This window comes from Lissotriton helveticus, chromosome 4_1 (genome assembly GCF_964261635.1).
Source record: "Lissotriton helveticus chromosome 4_1, aLisHel1.1, whole genome shotgun sequence".
Lineage (NCBI taxonomy): Eukaryota > Metazoa > Chordata > Amphibia > Caudata > Salamandridae > Lissotriton > Lissotriton helveticus.
This window is the reverse complement of record NC_136063.1, coordinates 800,970,101-800,994,109: the sequence shown is the minus strand read 5'-3', so window position 1 is coordinate 800,994,109 and position 24,009 is coordinate 800,970,101. Positions and strand designations below refer to the sequence as shown.

General features: G+C 44.2%; 1 protein-coding gene and 1 long non-coding RNA gene across 3 annotated transcripts in view; one reads left to right on the top strand and one right to left on the bottom strand.

Moving 5' to 3' along the window:
* The window catches only part of LOC144828875 (uncharacterized), a 778,691-nt gene that overhangs the window by 141,618 nt on the left and 613,064 nt on the right, over positions 1-24,009 (bottom strand). The window lies entirely within an intron of this gene.
* Positions 1-24,009, top strand: part of COLEC12 (collectin subfamily member 12) — a 585,337-nt gene that overhangs the window by 431,437 nt on the left and 129,891 nt on the right. Inside the window, exon 6 of the mRNA XM_078687450.1 lies at positions 10,925-11,419. Coding sequence (XP_078543576.1) covers positions 10,925-11,419 — 495 coding nt within the window. The remainder of the gene's footprint in view (positions 1-10,924; positions 11,420-24,009) is intronic.

Below are 24,009 nucleotides of genomic sequence, written 5' to 3'. Positions count from 1 at the left end.
CTAGAGTGTCGCTGGTGTTGAGAGTGCTCTAACAGGGGCTGCTTTCCACCTAAACTTGAGAACTACCCAGAGTTCTCTCCTTCTTTTTTTGCATAATTTATGCTTCACTCTATGCCTGAAAGGGTTTTGTTTTGATATATATATATATATATATATATATCACCTACTGGCGGTCGCCAGTAGGTAGTTATAGTTAGGACCTAGTTTCCATAGGAAATCCGCAACATTTTATTGGGAATAACTTTGGCGCCGGTTGATGAATCTTCGCGAATTTCTCAAAGAAAATGGCCCGCTCCGCTCCTTCCCTGAAAGTTTTGGGGGATTCGTCAAGTGGGGGCTGAGAAAAAAGGGGGGTCCCAAAATGTGTTTTCCCCATGTTATTTTCCGTAGGACGATTAGACATGGCTACTGCCCGAACGGCTGAACGGAATTACAAGAAATTTGGCAAAATGGTAGAGTCTGATTCGCAGATCACACTTTTGCTGAAATGGTGTAAATCCTTCCAGTAGTTTCTGAGAAAATTAAAAGAAAAAATATATATATCTATAAGCGTGCACGGTGCGCGATTCGGGTGTGCGCGAGCGGAATTCTGATTTGCTGTTAGACGTCTGTCAACATTCCGTTTCGTTTCAAAGCTTTATTCGACTTTTAGTCATAAAAGCAAACCTCCTAACCATGATGCAATAAATACTAAGCATAAAAACAGTTCGTTAAAAGCATATTAAACAACAAAAGTCGAATGCTGATAAATTCTAAAATATGTATACATACATTTTTTTAAAATTCATTAGAAAAAGTTAAAAGAAAACAAGCAAGATTAGAGGGGCAGTTGATGATCCATATTAACTAGAAGGCTTTAAAACACGTGATCTTATTACCCATGCCCAGGCCAAGAATTTTGCTACGCCTATTACCAGTGGTGTAGAGGAATCAGATGTTAAAATTCTAAGGGCTTGTGAGCAACAGCGAGTGCCCATATTTTTACAAACTGGTTTTAGCCACTTTCGCCTGGGGGTAGCATACAGCGGGCAAGAAAAAAGCAAATGCTCAATGTCCTCTATTTGATTTTTACAATGTTCACAATAAGCGTCCTGGAGTGGGGACCAGTATTGTCTAAAAGCGTTCACTGGGAGTGTTCCCACACGAAATTGGAAATATAATTTCCTGTCAAATGGACGTTCAATTACGTCCCAATATTTTTCATATAATGGAAGTTGTTTAGTGTCCAAAAAGCGTGATGACAGGGTAGATGGCAGGCCTTTGCGGTACGATGAAACATATACCGAGTCCCAATAAATGTCCTTCAGTTGCTTTTTCGTTGGAAATAAGGCGACATCCTTATTGCCCCACAAATAGTCAAGGCCCAACTTCCCCAATGTGCCCCGGAGCTCCTTTAACCAGGCAATACAGTGAAAACGGTCGAAATACACAACATCAAAAAAAGCTGATGCATAATGACTTAACTCTGGGGTTACCATTAGGCGCCTCCAATACAACAAAGGACGAAGGCGGGCAATGTCTTCAATATTTTTCCTACCTAGGTCCATCTTTAGTGGGATTATGGGGGTACTTTGTGGGGCCCCAACAAGCCTTCTCAGAAATCTATTTTCCGCCCGCCCCAGATCTCCTAGGTTTGAAAATCCCCAGAGCTCAGACCCATATAAGCATGCACTCAGTACCTTCATACTATAAATTTCGAGTGCACAATTTATGGGTCTTGTCATGGATGTATTATGTTTGATGGTAACTGCACCTGCTAGCTGGCTAAATTTTAAAGATGCCATATTAATGTGTGATTTCCATTTCATGTCATGTTGGAGGATAATTCCTAGGTAGGCAAAGGCATCTACCTTTTCCAGTGGTTCGCCCTTAAATTTTATTACCCCCTTGAAAGCCGATTGGGAACTCAGACACATAAATTTGGTTTTACTAGTGTTTCCCAACGGTACTCTTTGCGACATGTGATGTTGTGTTTGACATTTCTATACATTTTCAGTATTTGCAGTGTCTGAAATATGGTAGGGACATGCCTATCAATGTTCTGCTGGTTTTCCAAATGTTCTTGGTCTGTTCTGCCCGGGGCTTGCTCATGAGCAAGTTTCGGTCCCTCGAAGTGTTGTCCTCCACGGTTTGAATTAGCTGCCTGTGTTTGCAAAGATGTCTACTCGTCGATTTAATCGCCATCCACCTCTAGACTAACACTAATGACATTTCTATCCTGCCTGCTTTCTCTTGCAGATTGCTAAGGACTCAAAGGCAAGGTGCCACGTTACAGAGTAGATGCAATGATAAGTTCTGTGCTGTGTCACGCCCTTCACTGAGTGCGCAAAGCGCAGGCAGGGTCATTGTACCACATTATGAAGAAAAGATTTAGTGTCCCAGTGCAGGAGCAAAGTCGCGCCTACACTGGAACAGTGCAGCATTGGTAGAAAGGTAAACTGATGGTTTGAAATTTCCATTCCATCTTCCAATGCTGAGGGTTCGGCACTCATTTGAGATGGAGGCTAGGATCCCCTGCAAACTGGTACAGTGAAGGAGTGAATCCGCCTGTATTGGAATGGCAGGAAAAATCACAAGTCCTCCATTCCAAGGGGGTACGCTAGTTGTGCCCCACCTCTTTGTAGCAGCATCCCATGCAAGTCAGGAAACGTCCCATTGGGATCACACCAGCTCTGACAGCCTATATGCACACCCATTTCATTAAGTATAGGTACTGAAAATATTTACTTTTGAAATCAAGTGGGAAAAAGTCAGTTCAGGCAGCAAAGAATTCAATATTCCCCAAATCAACAAATAAACCACCCGCAACGGTATGTAGTCAAACCTTTGATACTAGGACGCTTCTAACTAAATCACCGCAGGCTAAATGAACAAAGGAACCCGTTTTGCTATAGGATGACTATTTATTGTTATAGTGCACAACTTGTCTATAATGTATTTATCTGAAGATTCAAGTAAGCCAGCTCAGCTCAAGGAGTGGTAATATGATGAGCTGAAATGGGATAACTTGACTCAGCATTAACACTGTTATGTTGTACACTTGTACACTATTTGAATGAAGTCTCTCTGATAGCATAGTTGGTGGGAGGCTGTACATCAAGGGTACTCTAATTGTTTTGACAAACTAACATAGATTGAAGATACCAGATTGAAAGTGGGCACCCAACATGTAAAATTAGACTGATACATTGACTTGTCAAAAACCATTTAGTTAATAAGAGATCAATAACGCTCCACAACAATTTCAAGACAGGGTCAATCCATTAATCGTCAACTCAGACTTGCCTAAATGAAGATTGAATCATTTCTATGTTCCACAAACTCAAACAAGTTCTCTGATTAACTACTGATGCCCCACCAGCACTCCAGGCCTGCACTATCCCCTTATGATGTCTCTGAACAACTGCAGATGGTCCCACACAGGCTAATTAATTGAGCTCTGACCATATCAAAAAAATATAACATTGTCACCTTTGCCATTTTAAGAGGCAAGAAGCACAGTTACATTAATGTTATTCTGTATGTCCTCGAGACAGCAGATCACTGACACAAGATTGAGATATATTCAACTACTAGGAGTCAAGAGGGGCAGAAAGGACTGGATCGCCCTCCACTCAATCCAACACTAATCAAAAAATGACCCAGTCCTCAAGGCAACACAGAAATAAGTACGGCTGTAAACAGTTCTAGATCGTCCAAAGAGCACTCTAATTATATCTCTATTCATAGAGATTATGACACTGTTTCAGGCTGTTGCCAACGTTAAAAAATGAGCCCATCTCTGATAAACAGAAAACCGTCCAACACAGTACAGACATTCACTAGAGGGACAACATTTAGGAAAAAGGTGTGAGTAGCTAGATGACACCTCACGGGCGCACCACCAATGGGGCCCCTGGTTGGTACTCACCAGGTCGGCCCTGTTCTCATCATCGGTGTCAAATAGCTTAACGAAAACGTGTCCAAAACCCAAAGTAAGGCAAGTAACAGTGAATGGTGCAGTGTACAAACAACATATATGTGACACGGACTAACAACGTTCAACATATAACACACACAAAACTGCGCAGCAAGATACTACTCTTACTTTATTTATATCTTCTTGTTGCATTGCAGTTTAACATGTAATATAAAAGGGTGAGATATGAATACTACCTATCGCCTCATACTCAACCCGCAGCCGACATGTTTCATTGCCTTAGGTATTATATCAGGCAATTTCTTCAGGGCCAACGTATATTTACGATGTCACTGCCAGCGATACTGTGCTTTTAAAATGCTAGATAAGTCCTTTACTTTCATACCGTTACCGCTCTGGCTCTGTGCAAAAATCTCAGGCCCCCTTCCGATCGGTAAGTAGGGTCCCGCCTCCCTTCTTTAGGTGCTCGTGGAGGTACTGCAAACGGCGTTTCCTCAACACCGGACCTCATTTCATTACCTGCAAGGGACGGTGCTCCTGCAGGGGAAAGCTTGTTTTGCGAACTGTTTGTGAATACTCAAGTGCAGTGCTCAAGGAGCGATAATTGGCATGCTGAAAAGCTTTGAACCTTACTATAAGGAATTAGCATTTTGCTAAAAACTTTCTTCTAGACGCTGAACTCACAACTACAGGACTATAAAGTCCATCATGCACATGAAACGGAACTTGTAAGCAAACGCCCACCTATGCGAGCATGTCAATAAAAAGCAAAACTCTACAGGTGTGCGTTCAGCGTTTTGATGTTGCAAGCCCAGGAAGAAGCGGCGTGTAGCCGCGAAACGCGTTGGCACATACAATAAAACAAAAGCTGGAAGGCAGGCTGCTTTGAATAGCCGGATGGTGGAGCAGTGCGTGTGACCTCTCAAAGCTGGGGCATTTGTGAGAAAATATATATATATATATGCAAAAAAAGGAAGGAGAGAACTCTGGGTAGTTCTCAAGTTTAGGTGGAAAGCAGCCCCTGTTAGAGCACTCTCAACACCAGCGGCACTCTAGATCTGCTCACCTCAAATGTCTGTTTTTCTATCAAAGTTTTAAAGCATAGGATTAGTACAGTGCTATCCACGCCGAGATAGAAAATGATAACGTCTTTTGCAATTTATACAGCAAAGTCTTTAAGCATAGGACTAGTACAGTGCTGTCCTTGCCGAGCTGTAAAATTACAAAAGCCATTTATCACTCCAGGCACAATATTACAGCTTTGATTTAGTGAAATACCAACTCAAGCCAACCTGAAATGAGTAAAAGCAACCCCTGACACAGTGTTTCGTTCTAATTAGAGCTCTTCAGAGAGGTATAGCTTTGTCCAGACACAAAGGAGCACCCAGTATTAAGTCAAAACAAAACCCTTTCAGGCATAGAGTGACGCATAAATTATGCAAAAAAAGGAGAGAACTCTGGGTAGTTCTCAAGTTTAGGTGGAAAGCAGCCCCTGTTCGAGCACTCTCAACACCAGCGACACACTAGATCTGCTCACCTCAAATGTCTGTTTTTCTATCAAAGTTTTTAAGCATAGGAAAAACTTTGATATGAAAAACTTTGATAGGTGTGTCTGGACAAAGCTATACCTCTCTGAAGAGCTCTAATTACCAACCCTGCCCTCAGTGACACCCGTATCTAATAAAAGCCTTGATTCACCCACCATATTTCCCATACATATCATGCTATCCCTTCTCACATTTCCATATTCCCTATTGATGGTCGCTCCATTTGGACTTGATGTTACATCCCTTGTTATTGCCAGTGATTTCTCTGGGTTATTCTCCCTAGCCACAATACCCACATTTACAATTGGATCTGCCGGTCTCCGTCAACATCCCCACCTCAAATTTCCCAACCCATCATGAGGATTGCATGGTTGCCCATAACAGACATTTAGTTGTGGGATAGGAACTTGGAAAGGGTTGATCTCTGCCAAAGGAAAGAAACTGAATCTCCCTGGCTCGTGATTCGCACCAAAAAGAGCGTCCACAGGTCTTGGATAAAAAAAAAGTGAGGTCCACAATACCAATCCCACCACTGCTAGTACTCCAACCAGGTCTCGTGATCAGTCCTACCACCCTCGGATCTTGGAAGTTAATTATGATACATTCACCCCCCAGTTGTTTCAGGGTACTGCCTATCCAGTTAACCCTTCTAGCCCCGATGATCAATCCATCCACTTCCCCAGGTAGAGGTCTGTTAACCCCTTCAGTGCTAATGACAAGGGTAACTCGTCATGGAGTTTCCATTGATTTCAATGGAAATTACATTGAAGCGGCGCGGGATCCTTACCATCCAAGTGGTTAACCCTTAACCAATGCATAACCTTATTTTTTAACATTTCATAGGTTTCTCTTTGCCCTAGAAGTAGGGGAGGAACATTGGTAAGGATAGCCACATAGGGGTAGGAGTCAGGGGTAAGTTGTATCGGGGGTATCCTAGTCGGAAGTTTTGTCACATAGGGTATTGGTTGGCTTTGTTCCTGGACAACAGGGCATGGTGGGGCAACATTCTTTGGTACCATGGGAGCCTTATTTCCCACTAGTATATTACTTCCATCACTTGCAAGGCCACCTCTATTTGGCACTTTTGGAGCATGGGACTTATATGTTCCAACACTATTTTTACCTAGATTTTTATCATTGCTTGCCAAAGGACCATGGCTGGTTGTCGAAGTACTTTGCAGGGGTAAAGTATTAGTAATGACAGGGGTGGCATTCTTTGGCAAATCTTTTCTACCTTTGACTACAGTGCTCTGGGGCTTGGTCTTCCCACAATTACTATTAGTTAGAGCAGTTGATTGGTCATTGGTAGTCTTACTACTTTGACCTTTTCCCTGAGAGCTACTCGCAATACTCGCAGTAGGAGGTTGTAAAACAACCGGCGGGGCACCCACATCTCGCTCAACTGGTTGTTGGGTGTTCATATTTCCTCCCGTTTTGAGGCAAGACTTAATTAGAGATTTGGTAGAAAAAAAATTATCTAAGCTCGCCTGCTCTAGATGGTCCAATTGTTCAGCTAGCTTTTTAAGTCTATCCTCAAAGGGGTTTAAGAGGGACCGTATTAATTTCTCCACTTCTAGAAGGAATTGTGGCTTGGGTGTTGGTGTCCCAGGGGATGCTATGACAATGGGATCTGGACCTGATGGTAATGGTATCCCAGAGGATACCATTGTTACGGGATCCAAGCCTAATGAAACTACTTCTCCCTCGCCCGCCGGTAGCCCAATAGGGTTATCCCCAGTAATATAACGGCTCAGTTTCATATGTTTTTTTTGGGGTTTTAGGAACTGGCCTTTCTTTGCAATAACACCCCTTTTCCTTTTTGTGCAAGGTTTAGGTTTTATAGCATGTGCTAGAACACTGGGTTGAGTTGTAAAATGTTGCCCAGTGGGTGAGTTGGTTGAAACACCGGGGGACTTTGCAGGCAAAGTAGTGGTTACTATTTCTAAAGGAAAGGTATCCAATGACTCATTTACTGGGAGTGAAAGATTTGAAATGTCGTGTACAGCAGGGAGCAAGATAGATGTTAAAGGGGTTACCAATGAGGGGAAACTTTGGCTTTTACGTTTTTCAAGAGGGGTTTTCAACAATTCTATGGACAACCTACGCCCCACACGTCTTTCTGCCAAGGCAATTTCCCTGTCGATGTCCGGGGGCAGCCGTTTAAAATAGGTATCTAGGGGGCCCATAACAGCTGCTTCCGCTTCACCCACCAACGGCAGCAAAGTGGATGTGTTTGTAGAACAGGCCATGTAGATAACCCCTAGGCACCTCTATATATAACGACAAGTAAAATTAATGTTGCAACTATAATAACTTGCTTACAGTACCAGTGTGGCAAATATCAATGGGATGGCCCAGCCCGGCCTCCCTCGGCCCCGGACGGCCACAGACGATCCCGCCCTTGTCCCGGGCTTCTCCCGGCTGCTCCCGCGCGCTCCCGCGCAGCGGGATTGGCTATAACTAAAATAGGGGCTGTGGGTAAATAGGAGGTGTGGTCAGGGAGAGCGGCCCAGCTGGTGTAACTGCGGGCTTGCAGCGCTCCTGGGTAATGTAGTCCCAGTGCAGCGCTACACTCGCTCGCAGCCCTGATAACACCACACGCCTCCCGGTATGATGGCAAAGTCCTTCAGATGACAGCGAGTTGCCCCCACACGAAGCGGGACCCGCGAAGCGGGTTCCGCAAGAGGTAGCAGGAAACTGGAACAGCACAAATCCAAACGTGGTCAGAGTCAGCAAAGCGTCCCACTGAGGTCCTAGGGCGTTTACTTTTTATCCTGTTCTGGTACAAGAGGTGCGGTCAGGGAGAGCGGCCCAGCTGGTGTAACTCCGGGCTAGCAGCGCTCCTGGGTAATGTAGTCCCAGTGCAGCGCTACACTCGCTCGCAGCCCTGATAACACCACACGCCTCCCGGTATGATGGCAAAGTCCTTCAGATGACAGCGAGTTGCCCCCCCACGAAGCGGGACCCGCGAAGCGGGTTCCGCAAGAGGTAGCAGGAAACTGGAACAGCACAAATCCAAACGTGGTCAGAGTCAGCAAAGCGTCCCACTGAGGTCCTAGGGCGTTTACTTTTTATCCTGTTCTGGTACAAGAGGTGCGGTCAGGGAGAGCGGCCCAGCTGGTGTAACTCCGGGCTAGCAGCGCTCCTGGGTAATGTAGTCCCAGTGCAGCGCTACACTCGCTCGCAGCCCTGATAACACCACACGCCTCCCGGTATGATGGCAAAGTCCTTCAGATGACAGCGAGTTGCCCCCCCACGAAGCGGGACCAGCGAAGCGGGTTCCGCAAGAGGTAGCAGGAAACTGGAACAGCACAAATCCAAACGTGGTCAGAGTCAGCAAAGCGTCCCACTGAGGTCCTAGGGCGTTTACTTTTTATCCTGTACTGGTACAAGAGGTGCGGTCAGGGAGAGCGGCCCAGCTGGTGTAACTCCGGGCTAGCAGCGCTCCTGGGTAATGTAGTCCCAGTGCAGCGCTACACTCGCTCGCAGCCCTGATAACACCACACGCCTCCCGGTATGATGGCAAAGTCCTTCAGATGACAGCGAGTTGCCCCCCCACGAAGCAGGACCCGCGAAGCGGGTTCCGCAAGAGGTAGCAGGAAACTGGAACAGCACAAATCCAAACGTGGTCAGAGTCAGCAAAGCGTCCCACTGAGGTCCTAGGGCGTTTACTTTTTATCCTGTTCTGGTACAAGAGGTGCGGTCAGGGAGAGCGGCCCAGCTGGTGTAACTCCGGGCTAGCAGCGCTCCTGGGTAATGTAGTCCCAGTGCAGCGCTACACTCGCTCGCAGCCCTGATAACACCACACGCCTCCCGGTATGATGGCAAAGTCCTTCAGATGACAGCGAGTTGCCCCCCCACGAAGCGGGACCCGCGAAGCGGGTTCCGCAAGAGGTAGCAGGAAACTGGAACAGCACAAATCCAAACGTGGTCAGAGTCAGCAAAGCGTCTGATTTATTATTGTCACTCTTGTCTGTGCAACACTTGTAAAAACAATGTACTACAGAGGCATACCATTTACTGTTCCCACTCCAGTCTGGAGCTCTGGTTGTCAGACTAGTATCCCATGGAATTTCGGCCCTACCCTAATTCCAAAACTACTTGTAAAGAACCTGCGTATCAAGCTTGATCAAACCCTTTCTATGAAAGACCATGTTAGCACTATTTGTGGTACGTGCTCTGCCACTATGCGTCTGATTAAAAAAAAGTTTACCCTGGCTTCCTTCAACTTTCAGAAAGACCGTGACACAGGCACAGGCACTAATCACCAGACGCCTCAACTATGGAAATGCCCTGCTAGTGACTACTAATGACACCCTGTTGTCTAAAGTGCAGGTAGTGCAGACTACAGCAGCACGACTGATATGCAAACTTCCCTCACGATCTTCTTCCTCACCTATCCTAAAAGCCTTACATTGGTTGCGTATCAGAAAACTTATTATTTCCAAACTTTGCTGCCTGACCCATAAAGCACTAGGGTACTCACTACCCACCTATCTACATTCCAAACTTCTCCACTACCAACCCACTAGATTGTAGTCCACAAACAAAGCATTTTTAAGGATCCTGTGCATTTGTGCTGCAGATTTGTGGGTCAATCTTTTTCTTGCCTTGCTCCATTGCGCTGGAACAAACTCCCCCTGTACATTCACACCTGTCCCGACCTCCCCAAGTTTAAAAAACCCCTAAAAACCTAGTTGTTTTGATTCCACTGTGTAGCCGTCTAATAGCAAGCACCGAGATACTCCTCCGGGAGTGAGTCGCTGACCTATACAAGAGTCTATCACATAACATAACAATCCTGACCAAATCTGCCTTCCTCCCAACTGAGAAGAATATTCTGACTCTGTAATACCAAGGACTCAATCATCCTGGATGAGTAGTTAGGACCAGTAGCTCAGAGAAAACAAGTATAGGTACATGCAGAATTTGCACAGTTGAGACTAGACCTATCAACTCAATTGAATAAAAGAGCACCTACTGTCCTTATAATTAAATGCATTAACAATAGCTTTGCAGGCAGTCCGATATACAGTAAGTAGTAACCAACGCAATTCCCAAGTGGGTGAAGCCCAATTGATAAACTAGAATAGAGACTAATGTAATGAAAATCCGTAGAATGGAATTAAATTGTATATAGGTGCCAAAACACGTCAAGAAACCACAGGCCAGCTCTGCTCCACGACTGACTCCCACCTTATTGTTATGAGCTTTACACCCAATTCAATACCAATTAAACATTAATGAGAGCAACTGAAAGCATATATACATGCCTGTGTCCAATAACAGTACCGCTGTGCTTTTACTGAACTCCAGACTATTTTTGTATGCCATATTTAACCTGTTATGCCCTTATGTGTAACATTGTTTATTTGATAAACCAGTTAATGTATCTAATTTATCGGGATGCATCTAACAGACTAATAAGATATTGTGATCATTGCTCCTATCATTTCAGGTCCACCTGGTCCACAGGGCCCCAAAGGTGACAAAGGATCACCAGGACCCCTTGGACCAACCGGCATCAAGGGACAAAGAGGAGACACAGGAGACTCAGGCCCACCAGGGCCGGTAGGTGCCAGGGGCCCACCTGGACCCATAGGACCACCAGGCAACAAGGGAGGCAAAGGCTCCAGAGGACCACCAGGTAACAAGGGCTCAAAGGGCTCAACAGGAAAGAATGGTCCACCCGGAGAGAAAGGTGTACCAGGTCCACCAGGATTAACTGGAAAAGATGGCATGCCGGGACCTCCTGGACCAATTGGATTACAAGGACTATCAGGTCAAGACGGAGAACCAGGGCTTCCAGGGCCGCGAGGATTAACTGGCCCACCTGGAATTCCAGGCTTGCCTGGACCTCAAGGCCCACCTGGCCCACCTGGACTGCCAGCTGTTGCAGGCCCACTTGCACTTCAAGGAGAATACACAACAGCTCTTTCACCCAAAGCTACTGGTGAGTCAAACCAATATGAAAGTTGCACAGTTTCTGTCTGAGCCAAAGTTTCACTCCAGTTATTTTCCAGTCTTCTTGATTGTAAGACTAAATTGTTTAAACTGCTCTGATCACCCAATCATGGGTTCACTGTCTGTAGACGTGGGGGTAGGGAGGCACAGTGACGTCTAGTTTTTCACCACTGTGGATGGAGATTCCTTGACTCTGGCATGCCAGAGTGATCCTTCTATGACAACCAGTCACTTGGATTTCATTGGATTTTATGTGTGTAGTCCCTCTTCTCTTTTTGTAAATTGCTCACATTTTATCTATTTTAATGGTCTTCCCATTAATTTGTGACTCATTTGTAGGCAATGGACTACTAGAACTCACTTGAAAGACTTGATGTTTAGATTTATTTAGCATCTGTTGTTTGGCTCTGTTCCATTTTATGTTAATTTTATTTATCATTCTAACTTATGTGCATATTTACTATTTATATTGCCATCGGTGTTACTATCATCATGCCTCTGCTTTATTGGCCAATTCCCCACCCCACATTGGAATGAAGACTTGCTCCTTGAAATGTACAACATAATAAATAAGCACAAATCATGTTCTAGCGTAGGAGAGATAAACCTGCACTGGTACTGATAGGAAGAGAATGTCCCCTGTAAACAGGCATGTATCTCTTGCCCTGAGAGCCAAACTACATATGAAACACATGGCCTGCCATTTATTTTAGCCAAAGCATCATGCTAAACTAACATATGCAGAAAGCCTTAGCGCTGTCATGTGACTTAAACGGGCGCACTAAAAAATCCATTTTTAGGAGGCAATGAACTACTATCTATGGCCTGGAAAAATCACCTAAAGTGGTAGTGGAAGAATACTATGTTTTAAACTCAGTAGTGTGACAGGACTATTTTCTTGTGTCAGTGAGAGAGTGAGCTACTGTTCCCTCTTATGTAAAGTTCTGCTGTCATGTGAAAGCCAGACATTTCCATGCACTTTTACCCATGTGCGCGTCAAGTGTGTGTGTGGTGCAGGCAGTACATGTGCTTGTAATAGGACACTGTGTATGTGTGTTGATGAATACTAGGAGCAGTGTGACCCATTTTGGAAGCTCTTGGTTTGGCATGACACAAGATGGATGGCAAGGATAACTTTCCCAAACAGTGCACATGTATTGTCTCTGTTCCTGTGGCTGGAGGGTGGCGACCCAGATACTGAAGTTAGTAGGATGGAGACAAGACTTCTTTTACAAATCCCACAAGGGACTTTTTAGAAGAGAACTCCTGACTACCTTTTTATGAGCACTGCCATTTGGTGGGTAATAGGGTTCAAGGATGGGATTGAAGCCTTCTTTCCTGTTCAAGGTGAGGATGTTTCTAGGCTAGGCCTGCCCTTTTTTCTGACTGATTACTGCTTCAGAAAGGCTGATGACAGCCAGATGCAAAGTCAAGTCAAGTCAAGTCAAATGTATGTTTATTATGACAATTGGTCTTTAAACAATGCAGTGATCATAACGCAATATGGAGAATGTACAATAAATTCATAAACCTATTTTTAAAAGTTAGATCGTTAAAAACAGTTCTACACATCATTATCACAAATACAAAATTCAAAGTACAAAATACAAAATCCCAATAAAAATTCCAATTACCTTAAAACTTATGATTGTAAAATTAAAACCTGTCGGCTAAAATTCATACAGTACTACATGTTATTCCTTGGTTCTCTGTGCACTCAGGGCCACCTTTATAAATTTCCCGAGGGCAATTGCAATGTCAATAAAGGGGATTTCTGTTAAAAGGCTGGCTGCCTGCGACCTTGTTTTTATATCATATTTTAAGAAGACCGGGCGCAGCCACAGTTTTCTCTGCTCTAGGAGTGACAGACAATCCAACAAGATATGTAGCAGGTCTCCCTTAGTTCCCAGCTTACACCTGCAACGACCTTCCTGATCCATCATTTTTGTTTTAAGGTCTTTATTTATTAGCCATGGGTTAATCCCAATTCGAAACCTCAGGATCTCTTGCCTAAACCCACGGTTGGGTAATCTATCAAGGTAGGGGAACCAAAATGCAAAGATCTCACACTTCATTTTGCCCTTCTTAGGGGTACTCTTGCTTGGAGCCAGTCCAATTGGCTTCTGCTGTGAGGAACATCATTTTGCACAAAGTCCATGTCTGGTGAGCAAACTGGAAATGGCATTTGAAAGAGAACCAGTCCACACTAGCTCTGAAATGTCATATATGGTATCCACATCATCTAGCCCTGCCAAGTGTCATGCATCTAGGGGCAGATTTACTTACAAGTCACGCAACACGTTGCAGCAAGGCAAGTTGCTGCGCTGCGTTGCATGAATGAGAGAGAACAGAAAAGCGCCATATGTACTAACAAATGATTCTTTTCAGCTCTCTCCCTGCACTGGCTCACTTGAGGCTGCTAGCGCCAATGCAGGCACCCTTGCACCATGGTGCAAGGGTGCCTGCATTACAGATAAGATTGTTTTGTGCAGGAAGGCATGGCTTCCTGCAGAAAAACAACCCTTAGAATCATATTCCTCCTCATTACGCCTCACTTTGGAAGACATAGCTTGTTGATGCATTTCCCAGCTTTACTAGCTTTTGGTAAATTTGGGAATGCGCCAAAGTCCATGGGTGGATGCATAGGAACGAACGCTCATGTTCCACCCATAGAACGCCTACCCAATGCAAGGTAACACAAGGCTGCACTGTGTGCTGCCTTGCAATAATGCAAGTAACTGTTTCAGTTCATTGAACCATAAAAGTACAGAATACAACTATTAAATACATATTAAAATGCAAACTAGGCTATTTAGATAAAAAACCGGAACTGGTCAATCGAACAAAATGAGTTTACACAATATTACACCCTTTGATACCTAGGAACATTCCTGCTGTGACAACCATAAACCAGCATTTGCAATGCAATAGGTCTCGCATTAGGAAAGTTTGAGCTATTGGTATTGTAAATGACACATTTTTTTATGTGTTGGTTTTGAAAATAGCAAAATGAATAGCTTTGTCATTTAAATTGCCAATAGTTATAACTTTCGCAAATGTGACACCTATAGCATTTGTAATGCAATAGATGTTGTATTTACGTGACTTAGATTTAGTGATATTACAAATAACAATGGCTTTTAATTTTTTTTATAATTAATACTTAAATAAAAGTTATTGTAATTTATAATGGCAATAGCTTAAACTTTTGTAAATAACTTTAGTGAAGATTATGTTCAGTATATTTTATTGTGACGAAAATCCAAGAACCAAAGTGAAATATTAACATCTTTTTGTGACATTTGTAATAAAGCTTGAAACATTGAGAGAACATATTTGAACCAGTTGTTGTTGAATGGTTGCACAGATTGATGCTGTGGTGGCGCTGAGTGATGCTGTGGCGTTCAGTGATGCTGTGGTAGTGCATAGTGATGTTGTGGTGCCCCTGAGTGATGCTGTGGTGGTGCTGAGTGATGCTGTGGTGATGCGATAGATAGCGTGAGTGCGATAGATAGATAGAGTGAGGGCGATAGATAGATATAGGGAGGGCGATAGACAGATAGAGCGAGTGAGTGCGATAGATAGATTTAAGGGCGATAGATAGAGTAAGGGCGATAGATAGAGTGAGTGTGATAGATAGAGTGAGTGTGATAGATAGAGTGAGTGCGATAGATAGAGTGAGTCCGATAGATAGAGTGAGTGCGATTGATAGAGTGAGGGTGATAGAGTGAGGGAAATAGATAGATAGAGTGAGGGCAATAGATAGAGTGAGGGTGATAGATAGAGTGAGGGCAATAGATAGAGTGAGGGTGATAGATATATAGAGTGAGGGCAATAGATAGAGTGAGGGTGATAGATAGAGTGAGGGAAATAGATAGATAGAGTGAGGGCAATAGTTTGAGTGAGGGTGATAGATAGATAGAGTGAGGGCAATAGATAGAAAGAGGCCTAATGTGCCTATAGGTCAGAGATTTAATGAAGAGTGTATCTAGGCCCAAAAATAAACCGAAAGAGATAGCAGGGAAGTGACAGTGCTGGCAAAGCTTGCAACTGATGCGAGAGGGGTTAGAATTAGTGGGATAAAACTATTGTGTGCATTGTAATATTGATGTGCAGTGATAGACAGATACATGCAGGGTCAAATAGTACTAAGCAAATGGTCACTGTGTGAATTAAAAGGAATAAAATACCTAAACTGTGCAATCCAACAACATAATATCCGCATCTAGTCTGTGCATTTTCAGATTTTTACAAAAATCACGTATTTACATTTCAATTCTGCAAAAAAACATATTAATTGCAACATGTTATAAGACATTTGTTTAAAGTGCTAAATGTAACTTGAATATACCACGTTTAGTCTTTGTTTCTATAATTGCCCCCCCAAAACAGTATCCTTACCGAAGTAATTCTCTTTCCAATGAATATTGCAGTGAAGTGAGAAGCAATACATTTGTTATTTTATAATTTAAAAAAAGAGAGTGCATATATTTTACGCAATAGATATAAATAAACAACTGGTTTTAACATGACAGTTATCACCTATTCATTTAGAAGGATCAACCTACTGCATGTTTACATAACCAAACTCAGTATACAAGGCATATCAAGAAAAAAATTAATAAGAAGGAGGACACTACTTCTTAACTGTGATAGATCAATTGATCATCAAGGAAGTGCGTGAGGGAGCGCGACCGCTCTAGACTGCGAATCAACCTTCGGCCGGAGAAGATGCAGAAAACAAACCGTAATAATCCGTATTTAAGCATGTTTGAGCAGTTTAGTGTGGAACAAGGATATACGCTTGAAGCAATGAATGAGAAACGTTTGTCAAAAAAAAAGTAGTACGTTTTTTTTTAAAAACGTCCGACAAATGTTAGCGGGAGCGGCTGCCATGGAGTAATGCAGCAACACTTACTTGTCAGTCGTGTGAGCAGAGGTCTATCACAAATTAACCTTAGACCAGAGAGGATAGAGTAAATAAAGCGTAGTAGAGAGAAAAAAGACGCATGGGCGGAGAAGAGCCTGTGAGAATGCGCGGCGGAGATCAAAGAAAAAGCGAGCGACCATATGGAGAGTGAGGGGGTGTGCAACCTGGTGAGCTGAATGCTTGTGGCAGCAGAGGAGGAGCGCGGGGCGCGCCCACAAAGTGTCTGGTAGCAAATGCAAGCTGTTGAGAATGAGCGTGGTTGTGGCAGCTGTTGAGAATGCGCGTGATTGTGCTCACAAGTACTGTAAGCGATTCGCAGCTGGGTAGACTTTTCGAAAGCCTTACTATACATCTCGCCTATCATCCCTACGGGATGGAATAGGCGAGACCTAAAAACCTCAGCGAAAGTCCTGGAAAATGGACTAGAAATGGGTCCGTTATGCCATCAGGAAAGTCTAAGCTGGTAACAAATTATTGTAGCCTTAGGCCTACATGTAATAGCTTAAGCTGGTCAGAGCAGAAATTCCTGATCATTGTTCCAGCAGTCTGCCATTAAACACAGTTAAAATACACATTTGGATAAAATCAATAAAAGCGAAAGTGCCTTCGGTTAGATAAATGAAATAGTAAAACAAATATTAAAATAATTCCAAAATTGTTGTACAGTGTAAATCATGACCATAAGATCAATACACTGTGTCCTCTGATAGTTAGAGCTGCCTTGCATTACAAAGTGGCTTTGCAGGGCTCAGTAAATGCTGAAAAGAATTTTGAGCCTGTGCTGCACCACAAACGCGACACAACCCCAACATAAAACCTTAGTAAATCTGCCCCCTAGGGTGTAAATAATGCAAAGGACAGTATTTTGTGCATCACTGCAAGGTCTGAAATGAGTCATGCATTAAGGTTGAGCTTTACAGCATGTTTAGTTAACCTCTCTGTACCCCTTGCAAGCACATCTTCCTCTTCATTTGGGCACTTGATTGTGGTACTATGCTTCCTTTGCGGTCCACATTCGTGCTACTCACGCCCAATAATATTAGCGTGTACTTTGCATGTGCAGCAGGCCACTGGCCTGAGAGCTCCTGTGGGGGGGGGGGGTGCTTTGTTTGCCCTAAGTTGGTAGGGTATGCCCAGACGTGGGTCCCTTGCTCACTTTGCCATTGGATTCCACCTAGCCTGGCTGATATGGGGTGTTACCCCGAAACCGTTCCCAGGAAGCTTATTTCCAGTCTAGGGAAGACCTGACTTGGCAGTTTGGGCTGCATTATTCCCGTGAGGCACAGGGTCAAACCTGATTTGCATATAGCTGGGTCTGAACTGGGGTGGCGAAGTGAGCTAAAGAATGATGATGGATTCAATTTAGATCTGTGACGGGGGTGGGTGTCTGAAAAGTATCAGTGCTCCATCCATCGTCTCCTTGTTTTTTCTTTGGGGGGGTCTCCATGTACTTTTCAGGAGTGCCCCCTTAAGTTTCGTAACGAAACCGCTCATGCCAAATTGTTTGTTAACTACACCTGCTAGTGCTTGCGATGGAATAGGGACTAATTTCAGAGTTCCTAGCGCACCATGAAAGGCCGCAGCTGGGGTGAGCATTCTCTGACTGTCACTAAGAGGTATCTGACAGTTTAGCCAAATCATTACAGTCTGGCTCCCGACAGTAAGATTCTGAGCCAGATTGCGACATCTCTACCCCTTCACGTTTGGTTCTTTGCCCCTGATGACTTACATTTTGGTGGACAGCACTGTAGAAGGCTTCTCTCCTGTCTCAGCATTCGTTACCCCAATATATCCACCTCTCTTCCTGTCAGCCAGTGGACAAGCTTAATCATTTTGAAACAGGCGGCACAACAGCAGAGAAACTAAGTTTATCTGAGGAGGACGAGCCCTGATCACAGGCGGATGGTTATTTATTGCAAAAAACATGTTGATACTAGTGTAGTGTTGAGGAGCTCTGGCATCGTTTGTAGACTGACTTCAGTTATCATAGTTGCCAAGTGGCTGTATTATGTTTGACACCGTCACCCAGTCCTCTGTAAGGGTTTTAAACTAGCATTGCTTTGCGCTTTGGGTATTTACTGTTACGTTCCTAATAGGAATAGACAAACTATAAGTCCCAGAGTGCAATGCAATGTAGATTGAAAAGTCAGAACTGGTATTAGTTGTTACACATAATAAATGGCCTTTTGCCAGCTAAATATTGGTAATTCAAATATAATTCTGATGTATTCATGACATGAAAGGGAGCTACAGGAAATGCAATAGTTAATACTAAATGCCTTGCATTTGCAGGATACTTTCAATTTTTTGACAGCCACAGTTGTCAGTGACTCCAAAGCAATGCAGAATATATAGGCCTTTGGGGACAGACATATATTTTCTTTTACTAGGCGTGTGATGGTGGCAACTGTTACCATCAGGGTAGTCCTGAAGAGTCAGCACTGAAGTCAAAATCTTTTACAAGGATGATTCCTGCTGCTATTAAGACAAGTCCTATGCTAAGGGGAAGTGATATCACCAAGCGTAGAGAAAATCCTGCAACTGGTGGATAAAATTCCACTGCTTGAGTCATTGACTACATTTGCAATACAGTGTCACCCAAAGTGTCACTCATGAGCCTGTGAAATATCTCACATTAGGGCACTACAAACTTCCAAATGTTCCATATAAGCAGACTAAACACTTGGAACCCCTGTTTATTGTGCTAATTCACTCAGCGTTCTTCAGTCACTTTTAGAGAGACTAGTTGAAAGCTGCCAAGTCGGCTATCAATTCTGTGCTGTTTTTAATGAAAGAAAACTTGAATAAAGAATAAAAGGACAACACTTTTCCCAGTATCTTGACTGGCAACGTGATTTATTTGGGAGACGCAATGTTCATGTGGTTTGCGTTAAATTGTTGACATCTAGTATCACATATTGCAAAACAACAATTTTTCTTCATCCATTTGAGTGCAGAGCCATTTTTTGTCTTTTATGGTTTTGGGGCTTCCCTGTCATTGGGGACGCAGGAGGGTCGCGCCCCTGGCTCATTGCACCACGCCTTTAATTCAGGTGCCACTACACTAGACTGACTGGTGCAGGTTCCTAGTGCCCGGACCTTTCCCTGCTCTTTTGTAACACTTTGGATCATATCTGAACCTACAATGTGGTTTTGGGTATTTTATCCCTTTTTCACTGGTCTTGTTATGATCATTATATTACCAAATTCCTTATCTTTCTGCTGGACGACAATTTATCCTCTAACAGCCAACTGATTTTGTTCTGTTTCGATAAGTGGAGCAAAGTAAATTTGGCTGCCATGACCAACTTTTACAAGGAATACGGTTTCCCAATGGAACACTCGTAGATTCTCAAAAGGTGGCCATCACCAATTGGCTTAGTGAGGCAATGACAGCCACGCCCCAATGAACTCAAAACGGGTCACAAAACATGCTAAACTTGCACCTGATGTTTTCTGGGTCTTAACATTTCAAAAACTAAATTTCACCAGATGAATTTGGTGGCAGAATTACAATTACTCTGCCAAAGCTGTGTTTAATAAACACTTACCTTCTTACAAGCATTTTTTTTAATTAAGCAAGCATATTATTGTAATACGATCACTTACTCATTGAATGGGCAGGAAGCGTTTGTAGTTTTATAAGGGAGCTGTCTTATATGACCAGAATTTCTCCAGAGATGACTCATACACTATGGCAATAAGAACTTTCCTGAAGCTACTGTTGCTATCTAATCAAATCCCACAGTTTTTTTCACCTATTTCAAGAACATTTTTACTTTAACATTAGCCACTATTAATTCAAGGTCATCTTTGGACTCGTCCTTACTTTATATTTTAATAACTTTCAGACCTCATTATTGGCATCTTGCCTTCTTTTTTTAATTCCTCTCGGGCAATGCTTAGTTTTAAGTTCTGTTAAGGAGGAGGTTGTGCTTCGTCCACTGGAAAAAAAACTACTCTTAGATTTATTTACTCAATTCCTGTGCTAAGGTCATAACAAATCTTGTGATTGAAGCAAACATCTGCAGGAAATCAACTTTCTTGAAAGCTTTCAAGATGGTTTTTGTCTAGCTCATAATCTGAATCAATTGCTCTATTGGTGTAGATGTTGATCATGCCCATATCAATGTACTGGTCCCCTTGGACCTCCTTGCAGCCTTCAAGATGGCAAACCACACCCTCATGCTCAACCCTATCATCGGAGCAGGCCTTGAGGTTAAGACTTTCAAAAGATTAAAGTATTTTGTAACCGATCGCTCTCAACCAGTGAAACTTGCTGTTTTTAAATTCCAGCAAAACTCTGTCACTTGTAGGGTACCTCAGGATTAATATCTATCTGCCCGTCTATTTAATATCTATATGACCCTCTTACAAAAACCTTAGCTAATATGGGTTTTAAAATGTAAATATTTGTATGCTGACCATTCACAAAATTATATCGCTTAGACAACAATCCCTATTCCCATATCTTTTTTATACCACTAATGTTATTTATTTGAAAGCGTACGGGCAGCAATCTATTGAAAAAGAATGCAGATAAAACAGAAGTTCCAACTATCAAAGGCAAATCAGATCTCTGGCTTTATACATACTCCCCATATGTGGTTTCTTTACCCATTCTATCTTCTTCAGTGAAAAAAAATGATAATGCTCTCTTCCTACTTCTTTCAAATTAAAGTGCTTAGGAAACGGATTCCACTTCTGACGGCAGATGGGAAAAGAGCAGCTGTCACTTGGATCATTGAATCGATTGAGGCTGGACTAACTTGCCCTCTCTCCTTCTCTGAGCCAAATGCATGTTTGGCTTAATCTTTATTAATGTGTTATTGCAAATATTCCATAACACATTTCAAACATCAGAGTCACTCCTACCTAGAAGGGCATGCCCCTGCAGCCTAACAATAACTAATCTTTTCTAGCACCTCTATTAACCCCACCAACCATCTGCATGACCTCACATACCCCCTATTTCTGTCCTACTAATGATCACATATAATTCTTCTTATTTTAATCTACCACAAAAAAAACAGGACTGAAAGCATGGATTGGTTTTCTTGAGTGCCAGACTAATCCCTATAACAAACAATAACCAATGACACCAGTTTAATCACTAACCTTGGCTCCGGAGCAGCGTGCTGCCCAGCGTAAAGAGCTTAAATGCCTCGTATGGGGTAGTAAGCACTATATACATTCATTTAGAATTACTGGGCCTGCAATCCACCTTACTATACAGATTTCAAGTGGTTCAAAATGTGGCAGTACAAGTGATCTCACCTCATCATGGAAGAAAACTCCCATCTCGACTGAGGCATTTGGAAATTTTCACTGGCTCTTACCACCAGGTTTTTATCTTATGTTCACACACACTAACCCCAGACCTAGCTGGGGATGGGAACTAGAGGCACGGGGCCTAGGGGCAAGCCAGCCTCCACTCTACTATGTATACACAAAAATGGGCTGCCCCTACTATGGGTTCCTACAGTTTCTACAGACTTATCTTGAGATGCAGCACCAGTGGGGGCATCTCATAAAAAGTTACGGACTGGCCTCACACACCGCCCGAAGTCATGCTTCATCATCGGCTGTCCTCGCCCTCTAAAAACTTTGTTTGTTAGAGGGCGGGCATACACCTGGAGACATGGATGCACTTCTAAAGCTAAGTGATGGCCGTGAACCAGTGAAAAGTGATCTAAAAACCATTACATTTGTCAATAGACTGTGTTTCTTCAAAAAGCAAATGTATGGTATTAAAAAAGGTGAACGGTGATCTGGGACGTTACTCTCCCATCACCGTGTTAAGTGTGGTCAACATGTTTCTGCATTCGTGCCTCCGAAGGGTACGTAGCATTCGTCAGGACCAAAAAGGAGTTTCTAACTATGGGCACTGTCTTCTCGCACCTAGTGCAAAAAGAACCTGCCATTCAAAGGACGGGGGCTTTGGGCCTAACACTCCCCGCTCAATGTAGTACCAATGTAAGTGACTCCTAAGATACTACCCTCTTGCTCCATGGGAGGGTGGAAGGACCTACTGTGACTTTTTTCTGAATTCAGCGCTTCCAGCCATTCCATCTGAAGGCGTCTTTCGGTCTCCCCCCGACGGTCCCTGAGATCTTAGATATCCAGAGGAAAGAAATCCTGGTAGTTCAGCTTTATACACCCCCTGGCATTGAAACAATGGCTTTCCTTTTTCTTTCCCTCCCTTCAATGTCCTTCCACTCTCTCGCCTTCCTCTGTCGTCCGATTGTTAACCCTGGCTTTCCTCTCCTCTCCTCTCCCTCCCCAACAGTCTTTTGATCCTTTTATATTTATCCACGTACTTGCTTCTTCTCGCCATTTGTTTTTTCTTTGTCTCACTCTCTCTCATCCCTTTGCTTCTCCCTCCCTCCCCCCAGCTCATCTGCTGCCCTCTTCTTCCCCATCACACTTTCCTAGTTTCCTTTTACGTATCCCTTTATGTTAAATTGCATCTCTTACCAAACTTCCCAACACCTCTGGCAGAACACTTATAAGGTCCCAGAGGCGAGACCCATTGGCTATGCCAATGCTTGTTTGACTATCTTTTTGAGACTTTTGTCTCGTGTTGGTTTTCTCTGGTGCAAGTAGGTATGCCTGGTTTTAAGTCTTGCGGGACCTGCCGTCGCAATATATCGGTGGCGGACCCTCATGATGTCTGTCTCTACTGCCTGGAGCGATACCATGACTCCCGGTCTTGTCTGGACTGTAGGGCTATGGCCCGAAGGCCCTGAGAGAGCGGCGCCGGAAGTTGTTCGAAGTTTGCCACTCGTCCCGCGCCGTTCTGGATCCAGGAGTCGTTCCCGTGAACTCTCGCGAAGTCGTCACCGCCGTTCCTCTTCCCCTTCGGATTCGGGTAAGAAACGGCACAAAAAGAAGTAAGTCGAAGAGACGTTTTCGCTCTCCGAAGTTCCCCCGTCGGTCCCCGGATGCAGACGAGGGGGACAGGGGCTCCACCCCTGTGGCTTCTCTGGAGCCTGGGAGTCCCGCGGCCTACCCACCATACCCGGGTCCATCAGCAACTCCTGCACAAATGCAAGAATTCCTTGCTGCCATGGACCGCCTGTTTAGGCCTCGGGCTCCCGCCGGTGCGCCTTCGGGCCTGCGGTCCTGTGTCTGGAGCCTGCTGGTCCATCGGCTCCTCTGGCGGATCCAGCCCCGGCGTCGCCAGCGGCTCCGGCACCGCAGGATCTTGCACTCCGGCCTCGGTGCCAAGAGGTCCCATGCTGCCGGCTGCGGCCCTGGCACCGCCCTCAGCTCCGCCGGCAGCGCCGCAGTGGATAACGCAGGTTCCATCTCTGCCCTGGTTCCCGGAGGGATTTGTCCCTGCCTGGGACCCGAATTGGGAACCGGCGCCGGCTCGGCCCAGGCCCGCGCTGTTCTCGGTACAGTTTATTCCTTCACCGGCTCCTGTCCCGCCACCGAGGCCTGTGCCTTCGGGGCTGGCGGAGGAGGATGACTGGGAAGGCTTTGAGGACCCGCTTGCTCGTCAGTGTGATTCTGAGAAGGACTGGGTGGATGACTTGGAGGAGGCTGGGGGCCTCGATGTCTCCTCTGATCCAGGGCTTGCCTCTCCCTTGCCCACTATGGAGGAAGGCACCTCATATGCAGTGGTGCTCTGTCGGGCTGCTGAG